Source organism: Rhipicephalus sanguineus, chromosome 1, assembly GCF_013339695.2.
Source record: "Rhipicephalus sanguineus isolate Rsan-2018 chromosome 1, BIME_Rsan_1.4, whole genome shotgun sequence".
Classification (NCBI taxonomy): Eukaryota; Metazoa; Arthropoda; class Arachnida; order Ixodida; family Ixodidae; genus Rhipicephalus; species Rhipicephalus sanguineus.
Genome location: NC_051176.1, coordinates 147,910,834 through 147,933,337, shown reverse-complemented (window position 1 = coordinate 147,933,337; position 22,504 = coordinate 147,910,834). Strand labels below are relative to the sequence as shown.

At 41.7% G+C, this 22,504-nt stretch overlaps 1 protein-coding gene across 2 annotated transcripts in view; it reads right to left on the bottom strand.

Moving 5' to 3' along the window:
* LOC119399963 (Ig-like and fibronectin type-III domain-containing protein 1) overlaps positions 1-22,504 on the bottom strand; it is a 228,288-nt gene that overhangs the window by 25,346 nt on the left and 180,438 nt on the right. For both annotated transcript variants that reach the window (XM_037666882.2, XM_049417019.1), the window contains 11 exons: positions 22,357-22,467; positions 19,586-19,639; positions 19,327-19,458; positions 13,440-13,595; positions 12,546-12,716; positions 11,680-11,723; positions 6,420-6,709; positions 4,991-5,284; positions 4,185-4,313; positions 3,361-3,541; positions 1,497-1,712 (listed from right to left, as the gene is read on the bottom strand). In XM_037666882.2, the coding sequence (XP_037522810.1) occupies positions 1,497-1,712; positions 3,361-3,541; positions 4,185-4,313; positions 4,991-5,284; positions 6,420-6,709; positions 11,680-11,723; positions 12,546-12,716; positions 13,440-13,595; positions 19,327-19,458; positions 19,586-19,639; positions 22,357-22,467 (1,778 nt within the window). The remainder of the gene's footprint in view (positions 1-1,496; positions 1,713-3,360; positions 3,542-4,184; positions 4,314-4,990; positions 5,285-6,419; positions 6,710-11,679; positions 11,724-12,545; positions 12,717-13,439; positions 13,596-19,326; positions 19,459-19,585; positions 19,640-22,356; positions 22,468-22,504) is intronic.

Sequence of the window (22,504 nt, the reverse complement as noted above, 5' to 3'; positions counted from 1 at the left end):
CACAGACACGAAAGACGACTTCGATTTGTCAGACTTCAGTACTGACTACGATAGTGCGTCAAATCACCCCGGAACATCAGCGGGTGCCCGACGGTAAGTTTTGCTCTCTCCTCGGGCCGCTTTATCGCTGCCGCACGTCAATGTAAGCGTATCCAGTGCGTACTAAAGGTCACAGCTCTTATCTGCAAGGTGTCAACTTCGTTCAGGCGGGAGCACTTGGCACCGGCTGCAGAAAGAGCGGAGTTCTCTTCGCAAGACGGCACGGAGTGGACCTTGACCTAGCGCTACGGAGTGCCGCGCCGCGGCTTCTTCGTGTTCTTTTTCAACGTAGAAGTCATCAGAGAGATATGCAAACACACAAATAAGTATGCGTGGATGCATATTTTCCAAAAGCAAACGCACAGTGAGCCAACCTTTGTTTCACCGCGTCGAGAAACTGCTTCGCATGATAGGCACTAGTGCTTATATTTTTGTATGTATGTAAGTAACCTTTGTACTTACAGAGCCTATATTTGCACTATTACTCTATAAGGGCTTTGCGTTCAAAACGTATATTTCGTTTTTTTATTTGATGTTTACCATGTACAGAGTAGCATTGATGTCTTTATGATTTTTTTTCTTTTTGATGCATTTTTGATTGTTTCATAATTTTTTTTATAATATTTGAAATAAGTATGTTGTTTGAAATTAATACTGTAAGAAAGACCAATCCTTCCTCTATCATTTTATACCCTATAATTTAGCATCAATCAATTTCTGTGGCAAGAAAAAAAAAATATTTCCTGGACTACTCAAAAACAATCGATTTTTCTGCGGTCACGAAAGTGTTAGTGCAAGTCATGAAGTAAAAATTTCGCAGTACATGCACTCTGAGATTTGGAGAGAGAAAAAAAAAGCAGTATAGTGATATGACTCGTGAGGCATCATGACATACAGCTATACAACTTGGTTTTTTGTTAAGTGGATTTGTAACTGCCCACGACAGAGGCATCACTTGCTAGAATTGATGCCTCTGTCCACATAAGAGCATTGCAAACTAGCAAAGGTGAAAGAGTTGTTCTAAATCATGAAAGTATGCATGTAAGGTCAAAGCCGAAATGCTAGGCTCAGCCATTCAACCAAGCTTGGTCAATCAGCACTCATACATGATTGATAAGAACTAGAGCATATTGACTTTTTGATACATCAACTATCAACCTTTGATATTGTATAATAATTTGGCATGATTGTCTTTCGCTATGACCCATGTGTTGCAAGCACGTTTACCTTCACTTATAATAACATGAAGATGGGAGCATGAAAAAAATACTTGGCGATATCACTTGTACTCTCTTCAGCTCAAGAGCTCCATGATGTCGACAAAGGCTTAGATAGCAAACAGACCCATGCTTCTATGCCGTAATTGTGCAGAAGGAAAGGTAGTAGAAGAGCATTTGACGGCATTTGAAAAATAACAGCCACATGTGGCGAATGAGAAGAGATGTAAAAGTGAGCACCTTGAGAACAGCACCAATGTCCCGGGAGCAGACAAGGGCAGTGACGTCATATTTGCTAAGTGAGACTTCTCCAGCGCAGATGGGCAGGCATTCATCACGAACACCGTACCGCTGGCAACATGGTCGATGGTCACGGCCGCCCGCACCGCATCGCAGTAGAGTGTGCATCTCATCAAGACAAAGGGGGCTCAAGTATTGCAGGTCAGCTAACTTCATCTGTCCAGCCAAGAAGATGCAGTCGGATAGCAGGAGAGCAGTAAAGCAGAGATAATAAAGAATAGACAGGAATGGATTATTAGATGTTATCTAGCATTTATTACATTTAGTACGTCTTATTACATGTAATAGATCAGGACTCTTCAACGTGCATCAGGTATCAGGCGGCATGATTCCTCAAAGTTTAGGAAACAATGTCTTTTGGGGAGGCACAGAATTGGCTGAAAGTTTGGGCAGCCTGTGGCAAAAAGAGGTTTGAATATCTAGGAGGCCCACAGATGCTACAAACAAAAGCTCCGCAGGCTGCTTACAGATTATGTACATATGCACTTGAGGTTGGGTGATTAGTATGTGACTAGTGCATTGCCTGCTCCACAATCTTATCTCACAAAAAGCTCCTGCACTTTAGCAAAACTGCAATTCGGCTTAGTTGGAACAAATTCATCCTTCACTTACTCGCGCAAAACACACACGGACTTACGAGGATCGTGCCTGTCCTCGTAAGTCTCTTCTTGTCCCTGTGTGTTTTGCGCGAGTAAGTGAAGGATGAATCCTGCACTTTTACAGCAGAAATTTGTCTTTTTGCAATTGCAAAAAGAAATAAAATAAAATAAATGCTGTATGATCCTGATATCAAAGTTGTTTAGTAATGCAATCAAATTTGGTAACTTAAACGGCATACTGTCCTCTTAAACTAGCATAACAGTGGCACTACACTTGAGCATTTAGACTATGAATTAGCAGCAACACTATCTTGAGACTGTAGTCAATAAGGTTAACTATTTTACCCTGCTTAAATATGAGTTTTTTTCTGAGTTTTCATTTTCAAACTTATGCTCTAGTGAATATTCTACTAGGAAAGAAATTACGCAGTGTGCAGAAGAAAATAATAAGAACCATGTCTAACGTTTTCACAGCAAATCAGTGAGCTTGAGCACCTAATGACGACAGAAGCACTGCCTGCTGTTGCGGATGGAGACAGTGAAAGCTGCATTCTGCTGGATGAAACGTCTGTGGGATTGGTATCCTATAGTAGAAAATAGCTGAAGAATAAGCGAAGTTTTCCACATCGTCCAACTTTAACTTCACACAATAGTGAATGTCGCAGGCACACTACAATTTCTTCACTGCAGTTTAGTACCAATCCATGCGAAGCTTGTTCATTTTTGTATGTACATTTACACTTTCCCATTGAAATAAACTACCGCAGCTATACTCTTCAAGGTGCATGGACTCCAGTTAAACATTTTTACTTAGAATATTTCTCACTGTCATCGTTTGTGTGCAGGTGTGCAAAGTAAAAGCTTTAAAAATGTGAACGTATCATAGAAGTAATTTTAAACACCAGTATCTAGGTTTTCTTCATTATTTTTTTTTTACTGCAAGCACATCAAATACCATAATCCTATATCTAAAAATAAGAAGGTTTTTGTTCATGAAATACATCAGTCCTCATATACCCAATAATATATAAATGCTTTACACTTTAATTCACATATAAGTCACACATTCTCACATTCAGCAGTAAGAATAGGTCAGTCACAACATAAAATACAGAAATATATGCTTTACTTGTGCTAGAGTGATGCAGTGAAACTTAGACCAGTGCTAATGTATTATAAACAAGTCAAAGAAGAATGACACATACCTTATAAGAACAAAGTGGCATGCATATGTCCTTGACCTTTGCATTCACACAGCAGGCAGTCTCATTGTATCCTGAAGGTTCATCTACTGGCTCAGGTACAGGATCCTGTGTCCTCAGCACAATGCGATCTGACCCTTCACTTGTTCCATATTTGTTTTCAGCCACAATAAATATTTCATAGCTGAAATAAATTAATGAATATGGCATTGTGCATGAAGCACATACATTTAGTATGTACTAAATCTTATTTGCAGATTCAGAGCAGCCAACCAAATGTATGAAAGAGTACCTCTTTCTGACAAAGAGTGATGCCTAAAAATCCCCAAGTGAAACACCAGTCCCATTACTATAGCTGAAAGGTGAGGAAGTGCACTCACTAAACTGGCTTTGCATGGAGTTCCATTCCACTCATCCAATTTCGGCACTGCTCTGTAGAGTGACATAGGCTCAACAGATGTTCTACATCTGACACTAGAATATATAGCCAGTCATTTTGGTTGGCTATTGAAACATCTTTGCCCTAGAAATAGCCTTACCCTAACAACAGCTGAAGATAGAAATCTTGCTCTGGAAGTGCTCTGAACATGCCATTCGAATTCGCCAAGAAAAGGGAAGAAAAATGCAACACGGCCGCACTTTTTTACAGAAGATAGCTGTTTGTGTCTCCCAAAGCAGCAGTGAACATAAATAGCTTCTATTTAATATCTACAGAGGCGGTGAACAATACTACCCAAGCACAAAATAGAGTGCACACAGCAAGCTCAAAATCTAATTTTTGCTTATGTTCACCATGAACCCCAGACAGTTGGAAAGTTGGTCCTTACTCAGACGATGGTTCCAGTCTGTCCATAAGGTAGGGTGGCTTGACATTAGGTACAGCAAAGTAAGGCTCAAACTCATCTCCAAGCCTTCTCCAGAATAGTCCGTACTTTATCACAGTCTCTGGCAGTTTGCTAAAAGAAGCAAACAAAAAAAACCATGAGATGTCACTAGAAGCACAACAGCACAGAAGGTCATCCAAACAATCATAATGTCATTTACAGTCAGCAAAGAAAAAGATTAGCCCAAGTGACTATTCCAGCCAATGGTCGCTTGTGCTAATGTTTTTCTGCCGTGACCGTACATCTGTACTTCCCCAACTCTAACTGCCTGTGTCCATTTATAATAGTAACAGGATCATGCAACAGTCACCACTTGTTTCACTTAACACCACTAGATCTTCATTCCCAGTGCACAATCGACAATGCCAAATGCTGACATTTCATGTTACAAACTAAATAAGCTACGCATGCAGTGCAAGGACCATGCTTATATGGTTCTGGTGCGTTGTGATGCAAAACAGCAAAAGCTGTATTCAACAGTTTGCAACACAGACAATAATGAAATAGCCTGTGCTTGCCAAGAACATGAGGACTTAGGGTATTTCGAAACATTGTTTCTGATTCCTTATGCACCTAACATTCTCAGTCAGCTTTGCGAACCTTGCTGTAGATAATCTGTCATAACCTCCCCTGGGAGCGTGACAGTTTGCAGGAGCAGCGGGCTACAGATACTGCCCTCAAATTCTACATTAGAAGATGGAGATTTAAGCAAATATAAGCAGCCTACTGCTTGCAGGATGGCTTCTCACCTGGGAGGTTTCCATTTTAAAACAGCCCAGTTCCGACTGATGGCAGTGACAGTGAGTTCCTTGGGTGGACCAGGCAGCACCCCATAGTGTTCAAGCAGGCAACTGCCATAGAAAGGCATGTACTCGAGGCAGCGGAAGTGACGGTAATCAACACGCATCACACTGCCTTTGCAGAAGCCCAGGCAGGCCTCTGGCAAGCCCCGACGCCGGCAACAGCCAGTGTGGTCCACCCCATCTGCCATGCAGGCAAATGTCACGTTGGCCCATGGTGCGCAGATCATCACGTCTGTTAGCCTGCACACGCACAACACAATGTGGGTGATGTGAAGAGGCAAACCTGGAAAAGTGTCAGCCAGAACACCTCATACCGTTCCTCTTTTTGTAGCTGCCCAAGAAAATTATAAGGCAGATGCTAGGTAAACATTCGGCTTTTTTTTCATGCTATTGTGCGTTAATGTTGAACAAAATGGCCAGAGAGAGAATAAATTTATTTAAAAGGGAAAGAAACACAACCTGTGTAAGAAGGGAGGAGCTAAGTACATAGCTCTATCATTTAGCCTGCACAAAACTCCAAATATGAAAATTATCTGCTTTTTGTTCTTTCCTGGATATAATTCAACCTTTCAAGAAACTACTTGAATTGGACAGCGCTTATTTATGGCCTCTTCCAGAAGCTAACTGTGTCTTAAAGAGTTGCCCATCACTGAACTGGAATTAAAGGCTGTTTCCACTTGACACTAATTGAGCCAATAATTCTACCACCTTCTGTGACCAAAAATATGTTTAAGCTAATAAGATATTCTATCAAATGCATAGGTAAATAAGAAGAGCTTGTAGTAGTAATAATTCGGGCTACAGTGTCTTTAGCAACGTGGAATCACTTCCTTGTTTTGGTTGCATACTATATACAAAGTATACGTAGGGTCGTTTATTTCATTGTAAAATCTGATCCTCCAGCTTTTTTGCAACCATATTGCTTGTATAAAAGTAAGTTTAACACTGTTTTATCTTGAAAGTAGCCTTATAGAAAACTATTCATTAGCTGACAGTGTTACTCCCGGTAAAAATTAATGGCGAGTCCAAATGTATTGCTATCAGCTGTTTTTATATTTTTCTTGTTTCAAATTGCTTCCACTGGTTATAAATGAGAATGAGGCAATCATCTCCTTAGTTTTGAAAAACATTCTGATGACACATATAAAATTGATTATTACATCAATAATGTGGGCTTAAACAATTCTAGATAAAACCACAAACATGAGCAGTTTTTAATGCCACATAAGAAAGCAGTTGTTTGTTGGCAGGCTTTTAAGCAAGAAGATTTCTCCGGTAAAGAAAGTGACCGCAATTTTATTTACTGCTTATTTTTTGGCCTTCTGTTCATTCAAAATTAGCTCATTCAAAATTAGTTGACATTTTCTTCACTCACGTGGTCTCATCTGCTCGGCTGGGATCACACATAGTACGCAGGCAGCGCTCTTGCTTAACACCACGCTTGATGCAGCAACCACGAACATCTGGGATGGATGGGAGTGTCTCATTGCTTGTGATGTTCTCAGGGGTCGGCAGGTCAAAGGAGGGCTCAGCCCCCAGAGTCAAAGTGCGCACGGCATATGTTGGAAGACTAGTGCCATGCATGTTCTCAGATGTCACTGTCACCTCATACATAGTCACTGGCTTCAAGTTACGCAAGTTGAATGTTGTCTGGTTTCCATCCACCTATACACAGACAAAAATAAAATGAGCAGGAAATGTGAGTTACTTCAGTATAGCTGTGTGAATTGAAAATTGACTTTTCATGCAATACATTGAAGAGTATCAAATGAACACTCTTGTGTGTACACAGCACACACAGCACATGCCCAGTAACTTTTATAGTTTCAAAAAGCTTAAGTGCATTCGTCCAGTGACAATGTCATCCAAGGACAATCTTCAGTATTTTTTTTAGCATAGGCAAATACTCAAATACACCAGTATGGGGGTCATAGTCCTACATGTACATACAATATAGTGTTGTTTCATTATAACTAGAGGTGTGCGAATAGTGAAATTTCATCTCGAATCGAATTCGAATCGAATAGTGCCGAATAGTGGCCAAAAATATCGAATATCGAATCGAATATCGAATAGTATATTTACATGAAATGTGCACCGCCAGTTACGGCAACACAAAGGAAAAATCAGGGACGCTACAGCGTGCTGACAGCTTCACGCACCTGCTCGGGAGTGGCTTTTGTTGATAGAAGAGCCGCCATTCCAGTCAGCAGCGCCACTCTTAACCGCCTAACAGCTAATAGAGGGGGTACGGTAGCTAGTTTTCTTTCCCTATGTTCGCGTAACATGGCTCATCTGGCAACGGTAATGTTGTGCTTCATCGCCATGGGTGCTCCGTAGCCAAAAGTTTTCAGGCGCCTGTTCGCGGCAGCGTTTTAACTGTGCGCCGGAACGATGGGAGTTTCTGTACTAGTGGTGGGGTGCAGCAGTGGCGACTGCCCAGCGTGAACAAATTTTAACATGCAAAGCCAATCACCGAGGGTTTCGCAGGCCAAAGCCACGTTGTTTTACGGCGCTTGCGGTATATGCGACCGAACTACGCAAGAAGTCCGTGCCTTAGTTTCGGAAGCAAAGTTGTGAAAGGCTTGGCAGTTTTCTGGTGTGTTTTTCTACGTGCGGAAATGACATAGTCTACTTTAAGGGGAGACTCTGGTCTTCTAAAAAAAAACTTTTGTTTATTGTCATATTCAAATGAAATTTTCAGGCAATGTATATTTTAACCTGCTATAAACAGATATGCAATCCATTTTTTCTTAGCTCAAGTAGTTTTTGAGATATTAAATAAATAATGAATGATCAAATTGCCCAATTGTTCTGCAATTTAATCATTGAATATCCTAGAAAACTTGATATGGCCATATTCTAGAACAATCAAGGATCACAACTCAACCATTACTGTAATTTTAGCTATATTTTTATAAAAGTTATTGCCATCTGTAATGTAATGGTTGGGAACATGAAAATTTTTATCAGTTTTATCAGCATATAAAAAATTTTCTCTTGACCAAGTCCATAATTTAGTAGTATTATTGTGTATAGGAACTCATAAGCTTTCAATTGCAAAAAGAATCATTCAAATCTGATCACAAGATCAAAAGATACTGTGGGCAACAGTATAGCACATAGGCGAAAAACGGATTTTGAGAAAACTCGGAAAGAAGTTTGAAGACTTGGTATAGGTTTCTTCTTGCTACTAAAAAGCAACAGATAGAAGTCCTTTTCGCTCTAGAAGCCACCAGGCACATAATCACTATCATTTTCTTTCACACGCCTCCTCTTCATGGCATTCCTGAAGTTTTCTGCTCTGGTATGCTTCTTGTCACATGCCGCTAGCCGCCGCTGGTCCTTTTCTAGACACCTTTCAACATCTGTGCTGCCTTGACTCAAATGCAGCTCCTTCAAAATGGCCTCAGAGGCACGTTTCTTTCCGGCATTGAACCGGGCGACTGCTTCCGCAACAGCAGTTTCGACTGTGAAGAGCGAGGCGTGTTTGGTTTTTGGCACAAGCGACCAGATTACTGAATGGAGGCTCTCATTTGAATTCTGAGTTTTGCCTCGTTGACAGCGCTCCAACAGCTTCCGATCAGAGAGGCGAGTGTACACTGGGAGGAGGGCTTCAGCAACGTATTCAGGGAGGTTGTACCGGTGCCTGGGAGGAGCCTGCTGCCTTGCCACTGCCTTGTTGTGTGCACACCATGATTCTTCACCTTTTGGGCACCGTGAATGTTGTGGCTTTGTATCTGTGGAAGTCACATGATAGTACGTGGCAAGGACAGCATTCTCCATCTCATCAATGTTTCCCTTGTGTGCCTTGAGTGCCCAGCCATAATAATTCGTAAGCTTTGTAACAAGCTCAGCAGTGAGCTTGCCTTTGCCACCGAGGCTTGGCCGACCTTCCCCTTTGCTCTTCTGCAAGAGGTTTCTCAGTGCAGCACTCATTCGTTTATGAATGTGATTAACACAATCCTCCTTTTCGATGGGCACAAAGCCATACACTTTCTCCTCCTGAAGGCTGTTGAAAGCGCGGCTATCTCCGTCGCACAACATCGTTGTGTAACGCAGTCCGTGTTTTTCAAGGGACCGGCCAAACAGAATTTTGGCAGCCTCCACCTCCATTTGGCCAGGCTTGCTCAAAGAGTTTTTTTGGCACTTATGACGAGCTCGCCACTCACTGTATCGTGGGTCACCGTCCTTGGGGCCGATTTCGCAACCCAAAAAGAAGTTCGATAGAACTTTGAAGTCCAGCACGTATCCCGGAAAGAGTTCGATCACAGTTCCCACACAAATGTGTGACAAGTGTCCACGAGTGAGCCAAGTCCCGTCAAATGAAACTGCGATATTGCCGGGGTTCCCGAAGTTCAGTTCGGAATAGATGGCCTTCACAGCTGTCGCGCACTCACTCATGACGCCCGCGGATGCGTTCACGGCGGCAGGGTTCATCTTTGTTTTTACGTAGTTTTGGTAGGTTTTGTTGTGCATACCGCGACGAGAAACGTTCAGCGCCGAGAAAATGTCGTTTAGCACGGTCTGCCCATTTCCCGTGCTCATAACTGCCCGAGCAGCAAGCACATTCACTTAGAATGGGTTGCAGGTCGCATTCCCCCCTGCTCTCGGCGAGCTCCATCCGGTGCTGACATCTCCACAGACGGCACAGTTCACCACTATTTTAACTGCCACTCCGTACTCACGGTCACCTCTTGAAACGTTCAAAGGGCCGGAGCAGAATTCGCATTTCGCGCACCGAAGCAGTTGGTTCAGCAGCGGTAGGCTTAGCAGCGTAAACTCGGTGCCGCACCCCGCCGCTTCCAGGGAATCTCCGATAAGCAACTGCTTTCGGCGCGTAGCTGATAATGAAGAAAGCTTCTGGCGTTGCGCTTCCGCGCGATGCTCAATCGCCACTTTCTCAGCTTCTGAAACAAGGAGCGTGTCAACGCGCATTGTCCTCGACGTGTCGTCGGCCACAGGCATCGCTTGCGCGGCTGCAGCTTCGGTGGATGTCGTACACCCGCTGGCGCATGTCGCAGAGCTCGTCGCCGTCGATCCACTCGATGCTGCTTTAGGTATCCGAGACCGACGCTTGCGTTTTTTGCCGTAGGCATGAGCCGTCGCGAACTTGCGTCGCCCGCCAGCTATCGTCGCGTCCGAACAATTTTTGACAAGGCGTCTCGCATTGTCGGGCAGACGAAACTCCGGTCGTCCAATCAGAGAGCAGGATTCACCCCACGCGGTACAAACGCGCCAATGCCGTGCGAGTATTTTCTTTTTTTCGGTGGCGTGCAGCTCCATAGTCACCAGACCTAGAGGTGTTTTCTCGCTAAAAACGGAATGTAGAAGAATTCAGCTCTCGAATGATTCCAAAATGGCCGCGCTGCGGCCAACGGTTACCGCAGGCGACGGCATTGAATTTGCCTGTTTTCGGGGGGCGTTTTCGAGCGAAAGCGATCATGAAGCTCTCTTTAGAGCGCAATAACAAAGTAAATACTCGGCGGAACGCGTTAATATCGCAGCAATAGATTCTTTAGGACATCTAGATTGCGAAAAAAAATATTTCAAAAAGTCGATTTTTTGGCGATTTTTTGTTCTAGAAGACCCGTGTCTCCCCTTAAGATCAACATGCGCTCGCTTTTGAACCAGGATATTAGTGAAAGTTTAATGAACGGCGACATTACCGTTAGTTTTAGCCACCCTACCCTAACCAAGTTGCACTATTGGTCTTTGTCGCGTTATAGATATTCGTCTTGTCGAATTATTCGAAACTTCGAATACTAGCTATTCGAAAGTCGAATCGAATTATTCGATTAAAAACTATTCGATTCGAATTCGAAACTCGAATATTCGCACACCCATAATTATAACTTTCATTTTTTTAAGTGGGAAAAAACAAAACACAAGCAGGTTCACAGAGACAGGCTGCTTGCGACGACTGCTGTGCAGTATACAGACGAACAAAAGTATTCTGCTGCACAACGCAGCACTGTTTCACTGTCTGATAAGCAAACTACTTCGCCAGTAATTATGCTCGCTCTTTAGACAGATAACGCTCATACAAATGACATGTCATTGGCACACTCCCTGCACAACCCACCTTCCCCCCCTTCCGAGAACATGGGCATGTGAGATAGTTTCCAAGAGAAGAAGTGCTCAATGAGATTCAACAGCAATGGCAAAAATTTGGCAGGCTAATTAGAGATATCTGTGGCTATAAGACAGCAAGTAAAAAAACAAGATTTAAGATAAAAACTTGATCCATTTTGCAAGGTAAGCCTTTGGCAACTTGGCCAAGCAGGAGAATGATCTACTAAACGAGGTGGTGCTTAGCTAAACTGAAGCATTTCCCTTTGTTTTGCAAGCCCAGTCCTTATGCAATGTCATTCTTGAAAGTGGATTCAATTCCATCCTTCAAAGTAGGAATAAAATAAAGCAGAGGAGGGGAGAAAAGATAATTGCACGACAGCCGTATGAGCGCAATGTCATTTGATATAATGTGTACTGCCTAAACGCCTTGCAGAGAAAGCTACTTACAAACCTATGAGTTACATATGCAATAGTTCATCACAATGCCACCTGCTAATACAGTGCCAAGTATTTAATGTTGTAAGATTTCTTAGGCACTGCTGATACAAAAATAAACCCACCTTGATTGAAAATGCTTGAGTTGACCCAACAGTTGAATCTTTGTCTGTCTGTAATGCAAAGGGAGCAAAATGAGGGGAAAATATCACAAAAAATTAAGGACAGACCCAGCAGATGACTCAAGGCAGCAATGAGTATGCAATGATAAACTAATTTGAACATAGTTTCACTGGTTTAATTTATCTCACTGCTTCTGCATGGGCTTTGCTTTCACGCTGGAAATTAGAGTGCCTTGACGTAGTGCAGCCCTGATTCTCTCATAACTTTTTGTATGGAATTTGTCTTCCCTCAGCCTTCAGTTACTCCATTCTGGCTTCTAAAATTATGACATTTAGGATTTTCACATCCTCTATGGTACACAATTCATACCTTTACACCATTAACTCTCTCCCCAATTCGAAATATTACCAGCCCATCTCTCGAGTTTCCCAATGACAACCAAACAGTTTTTGACAAAATGTTACAAGGTGTAACATCAAGGTACTTAGAAAACCCAATCTATTAGGACTGAACTGTTTATCACACACAAAAAAAGGCAATCGAAAGTACTAAAACTGAAGTAAACTCTACCAGCTGCAGATGCAGCAAAAAGCCTGATTAGAATGTAGATAAGCTCAGAACCTGATGTTTTAAGGAAGATGCAATGCTGAAAACACAATTGAGAGTGTTTTAAGCACAGGTGTTTACCATAAATATACCATGGAATGAATTAAAAACATTTACCATGCATTGAAGCATGCACTAAAATTTTTACCTGCTAAATGTGCTATGCTAAGTCTTTTATTCACTATGCATTGTGCACAGGATTTTTAACAAGTTAGCATAAAATTAGATCATAGAGACGCTCAGCAGACACAACAAAAGGGACTTGCTTCATTCTTTGGTGTTACTTCATCAGGGTCAAAGCTCTGCAGCTCAGTGATGTTTATGAGGAAATGTGCGACTTCAATCTCCTGGTGAGGTGGCATCCATCTGATGAGCAGCTCTGTGGGTGAAACAGGCTCCACTTCCAGCTGCCTAGGAGGTCCTGGTAAAAGCTCTGTGAATAGTGAGTAAAAGCTCAATATGTAGAGGCAAATCTGTAAGTACTAATGGATCACGTGTTACAATCACTGTGGTTACTGATGACAAAACCCGTGTTTCCACAACCCCCTGTTGAGGTAGGCTATTAACTCAGTAGGGGGTCTGTGTATAATCATTTTACAAAAAATTATCAACCAAAGCCATGCAAAATAGGCATTTTTCCAACAGTCAGGAAATAGTTAACATGGAAAACTGGTGTCTGGAGACCTTTATGAAGCATTGCAAGAAAAATTTGAAAAAGAAACTACACAAATTTCATTGGAGCCTCAGGTGCAATAACAAAGGGATGAACTGAGATCTCTATAATTTCCTAAAACTTGCTCTTGCAAGCAATAACTGATTACAAATATTAATGTTGAAACTTATGCATTATTCATACACTAGGCCCGTAGCCAGGGGGGGGGCCCTTGGTGCCCCCCCCCCTCCTCCGAAATTTTGGTGAAGTACTTGCTTTTACCAAAAATAAACAATGAAAATAGGTGTTTTTCTCAAATAGTCAAGGTTTTCACCAAGTGCCCCCCCCCCCCCCCGAAAAAAATTCCTGGCTACGGGCCTGTCATACACATTAAACCTTGATGGTCGTCACACTTTGAGTTACACATTTATTTAAACAATAAAAACAAAATTTTGGGGGCAAATTAACGTATTAATAGAGAAAGGTGCATCTGAAAGTACTTACCAACACCATTTGCAATGCATGCCAGTGTTGTCATGGTATAGTCCATGCAGGTATAATGTTCCGTAACAGTAGTAAGAGTGTAATCACCAACACAAACAGATCGGCATATCTGTGGAATGTTTTGTGCAACACAGCAAGGCATGTGATTCCGGCCATCTAGAGAGTGACAATAAAGCAAGAAGAAAAAAAGCACCCATTAAAAATTGGAATTATAATTTTTTCACCTATGATTAGGACAACAATTATCATAAAAGAAGGTATACAAAAACGACAGGCCTGCGCTGAAAACGCAGCACAGTCACAGCGAAAGCTGGAAGAGCGGCGTTTCTAGAGCCCGTTAAGCTCTCTTGGGGCTACAATACAAGTACACTAGAAAGGTACCCACTACGCCGTGAATCACAATTTTTGTGAAGTTGGTAAGCATCTGCTAAGCCATTATTCGTCATTCTGCGGAGAAGCGAGGCACCACCTACACGTCTGTAAGGCATTATGTGCACTTTGTTGACGCGACGACTGATGACGATGAAGAATTATGGCTCAGCCCTTTGTAATGGGTTGGAATCTTTAAACGGCCCACCAGTTATGTAATTTGCATTGGGTGACGCCCAGTCGCTATTTCCCTCTCCCGTCATGCTGTATAACATACGTTGACGTGGGAGAGAGATGGGGGGGGGGGGGGGGAAGAACTTTACTGAGACCCCGAGGAAATGGATCATGCGCTTATGGGCTTCATTGGCAACCAATACAAGTACACTTGCTAGGAACCCACTACGCTATAAATAATTGTAATTTTACTGAGATTCGAGGAAGTTGATCATGCACTTATGGGCTTCCTTGGCAACCAATACAAGTGCACTTGCGAGGAACCCACCACGCTATAAATCATTGTAATTTTTTAGAAGTAGGGCAGCAGGCACTGTGCCATTTTTCGTCATTCTACGGAGAGCGTTGGTACCTGCTAAACGCATGTAAGGCATTATGCGCACTTTGTTGATGCTGTGCCTGATGACGATGAAGAATTATGGCAGAGCCCTTTGTAATGGGTTCGAAGCATTCAACGACCTACTCGTTGCGCAATTCGCATTGTGTGACGCCTGTTTACAGAATTCGCGTTGTGCGACGCTTGGTGCTTATTTTACTCTTCAACCACGCTATATTACATATGCTAATGTGGTTCCTTCCCGACATGAAGCCTGTATAGGACCTTTTTGCAAAGCAGTTTCAAGCACCGGCATGGCTCAGAGGTTGAATACTGGGCTCCCACGCAGAGGGCCCGGGTTCGAACCTCGTTCCATCCTGGAATTTTTTTCTTCGTTTTTTTTCTTATTTCGAGCGATACTGGTTACGGACACCGGCGGCGGCGGCGGCGGCGGCGGCGGACAACTACGGCGCCAAAAACGGCCGGTGAAATGATCTCATAACAGCTTTCGCTGTAAAAGAACCCACAGCGTGTCTTATGCATTCGCCTAAGACAGCACGAAGGCAAAAGCTATCTGGTGTGGTTATATTATATTATCGTCATCATCATCATTGGAGCTTGAGAGGTCGCATGAGTAGCTACACACTGTTGATGCTGTCACTGATGATGATAATAATGAATCATAACTCAGCCCTTTGTAATGAGTTAGCAAACTTTCAGCCACCCACTCGTTAAGCAATTCACATAGTGTGATGCCTGGTGTGATTCTACACTTCTGCCATGCAATATTACATCTGTTAATGTGACTCCTTGCCCAACATAACGACTGTATAGGGTCTTTTTACAATGCGGTTTCAAGCACTGCCATGGCTGTGTGGTAGAATACGTGACTGCCACGCAGAGTACCTGGGCTTTATTCCAGCTTTAACATTGATTTTATTTGTCAGATTTTTACTAAGGTCAGGTGAGCTTTTTGTACCACATGCCGCATTTTTCAAGGCTAGTGTCTGACGAGGCACTTAAGGCTTTTGCCTTAATAAACCCAAGTACCTTGTTTAACAAGGTCTATTTTAACCAAAGCACTTTGAAAGCAATGAGACGTACCATATCAACAAGTTCTGTGGTTGTAACTTTTCATGTCCCTAATGTAAAGAAGCAGCTGCCAATGGCAGCTATCCAGCAATAAAAATGAACATTTGTAAATTATTCTAAACGTTAACTTCAGAGGCTGTTCGCTCTCTCATTAAGTGTGAAGGCTTACAGTGATTAATGAGACTATAATACAACTATTGTAGCCTCTACAATGACTGTGTTTCTTACTTTTTCCTCTTATCCTGCCACTGCATTGCGATCCACACATATTTATTGTTGCTTACTTCACTTGAACATGCTTTTAAACAGGCTGTGAGAATAATGTTTTACATCTGGCAGAGCTCCAAGTGTGCCTGCAGTGTTGTAATCAGTCAGTGCAGAGTGCTCCAGCAATGCTATGGAGGCACCTAAATTTTAGCACGAACATAAACAGATGCAAATGGTAAAAATAATTGCCAAGTACTGCTTTACCAAAGAAAAATATAAGAGAACAATGCAGCTGACATTCCTACACTTATTTGTAAACTTTTTTGTCATTCTTGACATTCTTAACTTTCTGTAGGATGCACTAGCAATGCTTGTATATCATGTTTTCGAAAGTTAGTCAGCAATCTATCAATATTCCTAAGCCACACGTACAACTCACTCTTTTCAGGAGAATGTTTTCTGAGTATTCGTATGGTAAAATAGACATTTTACGACTAAAGTAAGCAACATGTGGCTTAGTTGGATTAATTCATAAAATATTGGAAGCACACCATTTCATGGTAGAATTCACATCTTCCTGTAACAATTCACAATTACACGCTGACTTAATTTCAGGGTAAAGTTTGATACCGTAAGCCTACAAAAGGAGACACGAATGACACAAACGTATTTTAATGTGACCTTTTAACAAAGATGTCGAAAAATAATGGGCTTAAGATAGACCCTCGAGGAACATAGGAAGGTGTTTCATAAGGCAAAGAGTACTTAGCACCAACATGAACGGAATTTAGCTGAGAGGACACAGAGCCTTTAATCAGTGCACACAGGCTGGAACTGACACTAAGTCAAAAGCTTGTAGATAAGAAGCTCATGAGAAACAACATCAAATGTCTTTGGGAGATCGAAATATATTGTGCCTAACTGGCTCCTGTTAGCAACAATGGGACCCACAGAACTGCCATTAATAAAACCATGTTGGCAAATACTAATTTTATGCTGAAGAAAAAATGATAGAAGATGCATAAACGTAGCTATTTTAAAGACTTTTGTGAATGAAGACAGAAGGGACACAGGATGATAATTTTTTATATCGTTCGTACTGCCATTTTTATGGACTTTTTATGGACTGGCACAGTTATTGGGTTCTTCCAAAAAGAACGAAATAGCCTCGTACACAAATCAAGATCAAAAATATGCATTAGGAGAGGAACGAAGATAGAACAGCCTTTTATAATAAAACTCAGTAATCGATTGTAAGTAAGAGTATGCTTTGGTTTCAACTTATGTATGGCCACCTTGATAGCATATTCTGAAAAACATAAAAAATTCAAATAGTCACCAAAACTGTACAGCCAGTCACCTAAAGCTAGGAGTATGTGCCATAATTAAAGAAACATAGGAAAACTGGTCAGCAAAAGCATTGGCAATATTGTAACAGTTTCTGAGAATGCCACAAGGATGATGACTCACAACATTAATCTTAATCCACTCAGAACAGTAATCTTTTACATGACTGCAGAAACATTTATGTTTGCATTTTACATACTCTTCAATAAACTTATTATATGCATCATTGTGCATTACATGTTTCACCTGGTTTTGCAAGGCACTAAATTTTTGCATACCACAATGACGATTCTGTTTTCTTGAACTTCCTATGGTACCTTAGCTTTTTATGAAGTAAACCACGTAATTACTTATAAAACTGCGCAGGATGGCACATAGGGTCAAAAATTGGGGGACCCTTGAGCTTTGCCTTTATGAGTTGAATGCGATAGCGAAATCCGAACCCTAGTGCACACTTCAACCACTAAGTGGATGCTTATTAATGTGTATTGTTACACACACACACGCACACAGATACACACGCGCATGCGCGATGTATCTATAGTAATGGTACAGGTTTTCGATCTAAAGCCCTGTGCTAGAGTCAAGATATATTTCTCACAATGCCTCACAGATGGCAGCACATTATCTAACGTTTGCTGTTTGCTTGATCAACACCTCCTCTAGAAAGCAGGCTTTGGCTTGATATGTTTTCTGATAGATGGACATAGTTGTCCATTGTTGGAGCTGTTTGAAAGTTCGTGAGTGTTTTTAGCGGTGATGGCTGCACTATCCCGGCTTTTTTCGAAGCATGTCGTCGCGCAAAAAACGTGGTTTGATGGCCTCGCCAATGTGCCTACAAATCGCCGAATGGGCTCATTTTCGTCATGACACCTGCCAAACAAAATGCGTTAAGGAGACTCCTTCCACTACATGGCATTTATGTAGTGCTTTTTTCTGAACCAGTTGCAAGTAACATCGCGGCTTTGTGGTAGGACATCTGCTTGCCACGCAAATGGCCCGGATTCGATCCTCATTGGGACTGAAGATTTTTATTGTTTATTTTATTTGCATCTTTCTCGATTTTTCAGTCACGGACGATTTTTCGCTCACAAGCAACGCCGACTCCGGAATATCTGCGACACGAGCTCTCTAACGTTATCGCGTTAAAATTCATTACAGAGAACGAAAGCTTTTAAAGCATGTTTTGCAGTACACATATTAGTACGCATGCTAACTGCTATGCTGATATCTGTGACGTGAACTCGTTGTTGGGCTAGTTGGTGCATTGCATCAAGGAAATATATTCAGCCAAAAACAGACGAACACAGGAAATGGTGAAGGAGACAGGAAGGCGGCTAGTTCCTGTCTAGCCGCTGTCCTGTCTCCTTCACAGTTTCCTGTGTTCGTCTGTTTTTGGCTGGATATATTTCCTTTCTGTGACATGATTCAGTTCAGACCAGTCATCACCATTCAAAAAGTAATAAACATCTGGATAGTCGCAGTTTGAAAAAACAAACGAGTGAACAGGCTCACAGAGCACATGCTCCCTCTCTAGAAGAAGTGCAAATTGGAGTAAAACATCCCATTGGTCACAAGGAACTAGATCAGCGTGTGAAATACACCCTCGTGTGCTCATAATACAGACTTTAAACTGTCTTGCACAACTATCATAGCCCTGCGAGAGCATTATGAAACAACTAATCAAATATGCGACAACTTTCCCAATGTTGGTATCCAAAGTAAAAATTCACATGTGTTCTGAGTCGGTAACAAACACACATGGTAAATATGATAACACCTTTGATTTCTATTCTTTTCCATGACCCCCCAGCCTTCTATCTTATAAACACTCCATTTCCTCATTAATATTTGTGCACCAGCAGGCATTTTGGCTTTTACCCCAGGGCAGCAATGCCTCTTATACATACTCAGAAAACTATATATCAGAATTAAATAACTTAAGCTCACACAACACCCAATTTGTAGAGACATTCTTTGAACTTCCACACCAGCTATATGTATATCGCTTGTGACTAAATATGCTGTACTGTACTGTGTATTACATACAGTACTAAAAATTCACGGCTCTCTTGGATAAAAAAACTGTTGTCACATTTACATTAAGTGAGAACAGTGTCAACTCGTTGCATGCAAATACAAAACCGCAAATTTCAAAAAGCTCACAGTGGTGACAGCATTTCAATAAAGCATAAAGCAATGGTGAATTTTTCTAAACTAACCCAGTGCTGTGATTAGGTCACTTACACGACTGATCTGACTTTCCTTGTTCACTTTATGTACTTTCCTTAGTGGCTGCCTCAGCATGCAATATAAACTGACCTGTGAGACACTGTGTGAGGATGCCAATGTACTCGAGACATGTCCTTGGACTGTGGTGCCGCCCTGTGACAATGCCCTGGAGCGTGCAGTAGCCAAAGCACTCGGGCGGGATGCCCCTCTCATTGCAGCAGTCTGTGGGGAATGAGGTGAAAGTGAGGAGTGACAAAAATAAAGAAGGTGCATGTATTTACACATGCAGGAGTGCAGTACTTCACGTGTGCTCAAAGCAGGAAGTGAATTGGCAATAAGCAATACCAACCTGTGTAGTTGTGTGTGAGGAGGAATGGTGTTGATCGCCTCGCATCCTCAAGAACTGAAACAGAAGATGCGTTACAAGCTGTCATTGAGCAACATTTGCAGGAGCCATGCAACAGTGCACAGTTACATTTCTACACTTAGAGTATCGTAGATGCAGCGCGACAATACTAGGAAGGGACAACAGAGACAGGAAAGAGCGCTGTTGTCGTGCTGCACATATGATATTCAGCATGAACTAACTTGCCCAAATCAAGCTCTTGTTGCTACACTTAGAGAATACTAATATATCTCGCGGAATCAAATCCTGGCTGCGGCCGCCGCATTTTCAGTGGAGGCGAAAATACCTGAGGCCCGTGTACTTAGATTTAGGTGTAAGTTAAAGAACCCCAGGTGATCGAAATTTCCAGTCTCTCGTAATCATATCGTGGTTTCGGGACGTAAAACCTTAACAATTATTAATACTAATATATCAACACTATTTATTACAGTCTTTGATGTATACCATGCCAAATGTCTAAAGGCACTGTTTATACAAAAGAAATAATCGAATTTAGTGAAACTACAGAAACGAAATGTATGGCTATAGAAAGAAATTACTGGATATAACAAACTAAATATGATTTTTGTCTTCTTGCAAATATGACATAAAGAATACATGTCTATGTAGAATAATGAGGGAATTTTCACGCCAGATACAATTAGGCAATAAAGAAATTTCACTGCAGTAAAAAAAAGAAAAAGCTCATTCAAAATGCACAGTTCAGCCAATCAGAAATTGTTTCCTACACCTACACGTACAATCAACTCGCAATGCCACAATTATGAATGAAATATGAACATTTGTTTAAAGCTGTTCTGTAGGCCACAAAGAGGAAGGACTTAAATAAATGCTAGAGTGTTAGAATGCTATGACATACCGTGAAATCCCAAGCCAGCGCCCCACCTACGGTGATGGATAATCCGATAAGATTTGGAGGGGGGGCGCTTGCTCAGTCCCGGATCAATATTCAAGGCAGCGGCGGAAGAGCCGCTAAGAATAAAGAATGCACAGCCTGCTTCTAATGAAATGCTATATTGAATGTGCATGCACTCACTGTTTTTATCCACACTCGTCGGGCGAATAAAAACAGTGAATGAAACAGTGAAAATGGCAGGAGGAGAGAAGGGGGCAGGTATTTCAAATCTCCTGAAAAAGGGAGGGGGACGCTTGCTCGGGATTTTAAGGTAACAGCACAATAGGAAATGCTACCCTAACCGAACAAGACCGGTATGTGTATACCATGTGATGCCACATGCTCTGTAAATATGAAAAATCCTAGAAGAGGGGGTGTCACTGGAGCCAACGTTTCAACAAGTGGTCTTGTCTTCTTCAAGGCAACAGCTGCATACATTAGCGCATGTATGTGTATGTTGCATATACTCTCCCCCAACCTCTGTAGTTGGGGGAGAGTACTACAAAGAGCTTGGCTTCCGAACTCTGACACCACAATTACATTCATGTCAACTTAAGCGAATAAAAATTTGCTGAGCACACTGTTATATTAAAAATGGCACACTGTGGCTTTAAGATAATTGTACATCACAGCACATAGTGAATAAATTAGAAGTCAATTCAAAGTCAATCAAAAGATCAAACCTTTGTAATAAATTAAGTTTGGATACAAAACAAACAAAGGACTCATGGTAGTACTAGCCTCTAGTTAAGTCAAACCCCTACATGCGCCAAAGCACTCCTTTGCAGGATTTCCCTAAGTTTGAGGTAAGGAAGCTTCAGTATATAGAAACCATATGCCTTTTTGCTAACCTGAAGGTTCATGCAGACCACCTATAATGATGTGGGATATCAAAGCAACTAGAGTTCTAAAAATACCTTGTATTGAAGCCCCATTGCTGGGGTGAAACACGATAAAAAATAAATAAAATGTAAGGAGACAGTCTTCTGGGAATTTAGGCAGCTGTGAGAAAAGTCACAATAGTGCTGCAACACCAAGGGAGAAGACAACACTAAGAAAATGAAAAAGTGCTTGGAAGTGGATCATATTCAAGAAGGAATAAAAAGGAATGCAATGCAGCAAATGGAGCTTTAAGTTTGCTACTGAATAGTTCTTTTAAATAGTTTCATTATTAAATAGGCACAGGAGAATGAATGAGTAGGCCGAGACACATTTCAGCTTCTGCGTCAGTATACAAATTGTGCTCAACAACAGCATTTGAAGATCAGAGAATAGGCCCATAGCAAACTGAGGCTTGTGTAGGAGCTACTTCCAGTGAACCAGGCAAAAATTTTGTGCTTGAGCACAACACAACTATTTTACTGTCACTGTCACTGATGATAGCGTGTAATGGCAAGTCTGCATCATGTGTCGACTTGTAAGGGATGGTATTGCATAGCTGGCACACACAAAACCATGGGCAGGTGGCATAAAAACAGTAATGATAATAGTACTATCTCACCATCCTAATACATCTTAATAGTTGTTGTTCTTGTATCATATTTCTCTTGCAAAAGAAATTCAATAATTTTATTTGTAGTAATAATTATTTAGCCGATATCCGAAAGTGCTGTTGGTTTGTGTGGCTGAAATTTGGAAGCAATGAATAAGTTTTCATGATGCCTCCCATCAGACTGGCCTTATGCGAGTCTGCTACATATGGTCTGACTATAGTAACATTTATATGTCAGTACACTGGCATGATGATCTCCGACTCTCTTCACATAATGTCACAACCACACCATACACAGGTCACTCTTGCAAGCGCCATTGCTCTCACCTGTAAGTAACCTTGTTATCCTTTGGTTTGGTGAAGTGTTCAGCTCACAACTGTATCGACCAGAGTCCAATGGTTGTACATTGCTAATCCTTAGAACCCAGTTATTGTGCTCTGCATATGAATGAAAATTAAGACAGTTACCGACTTT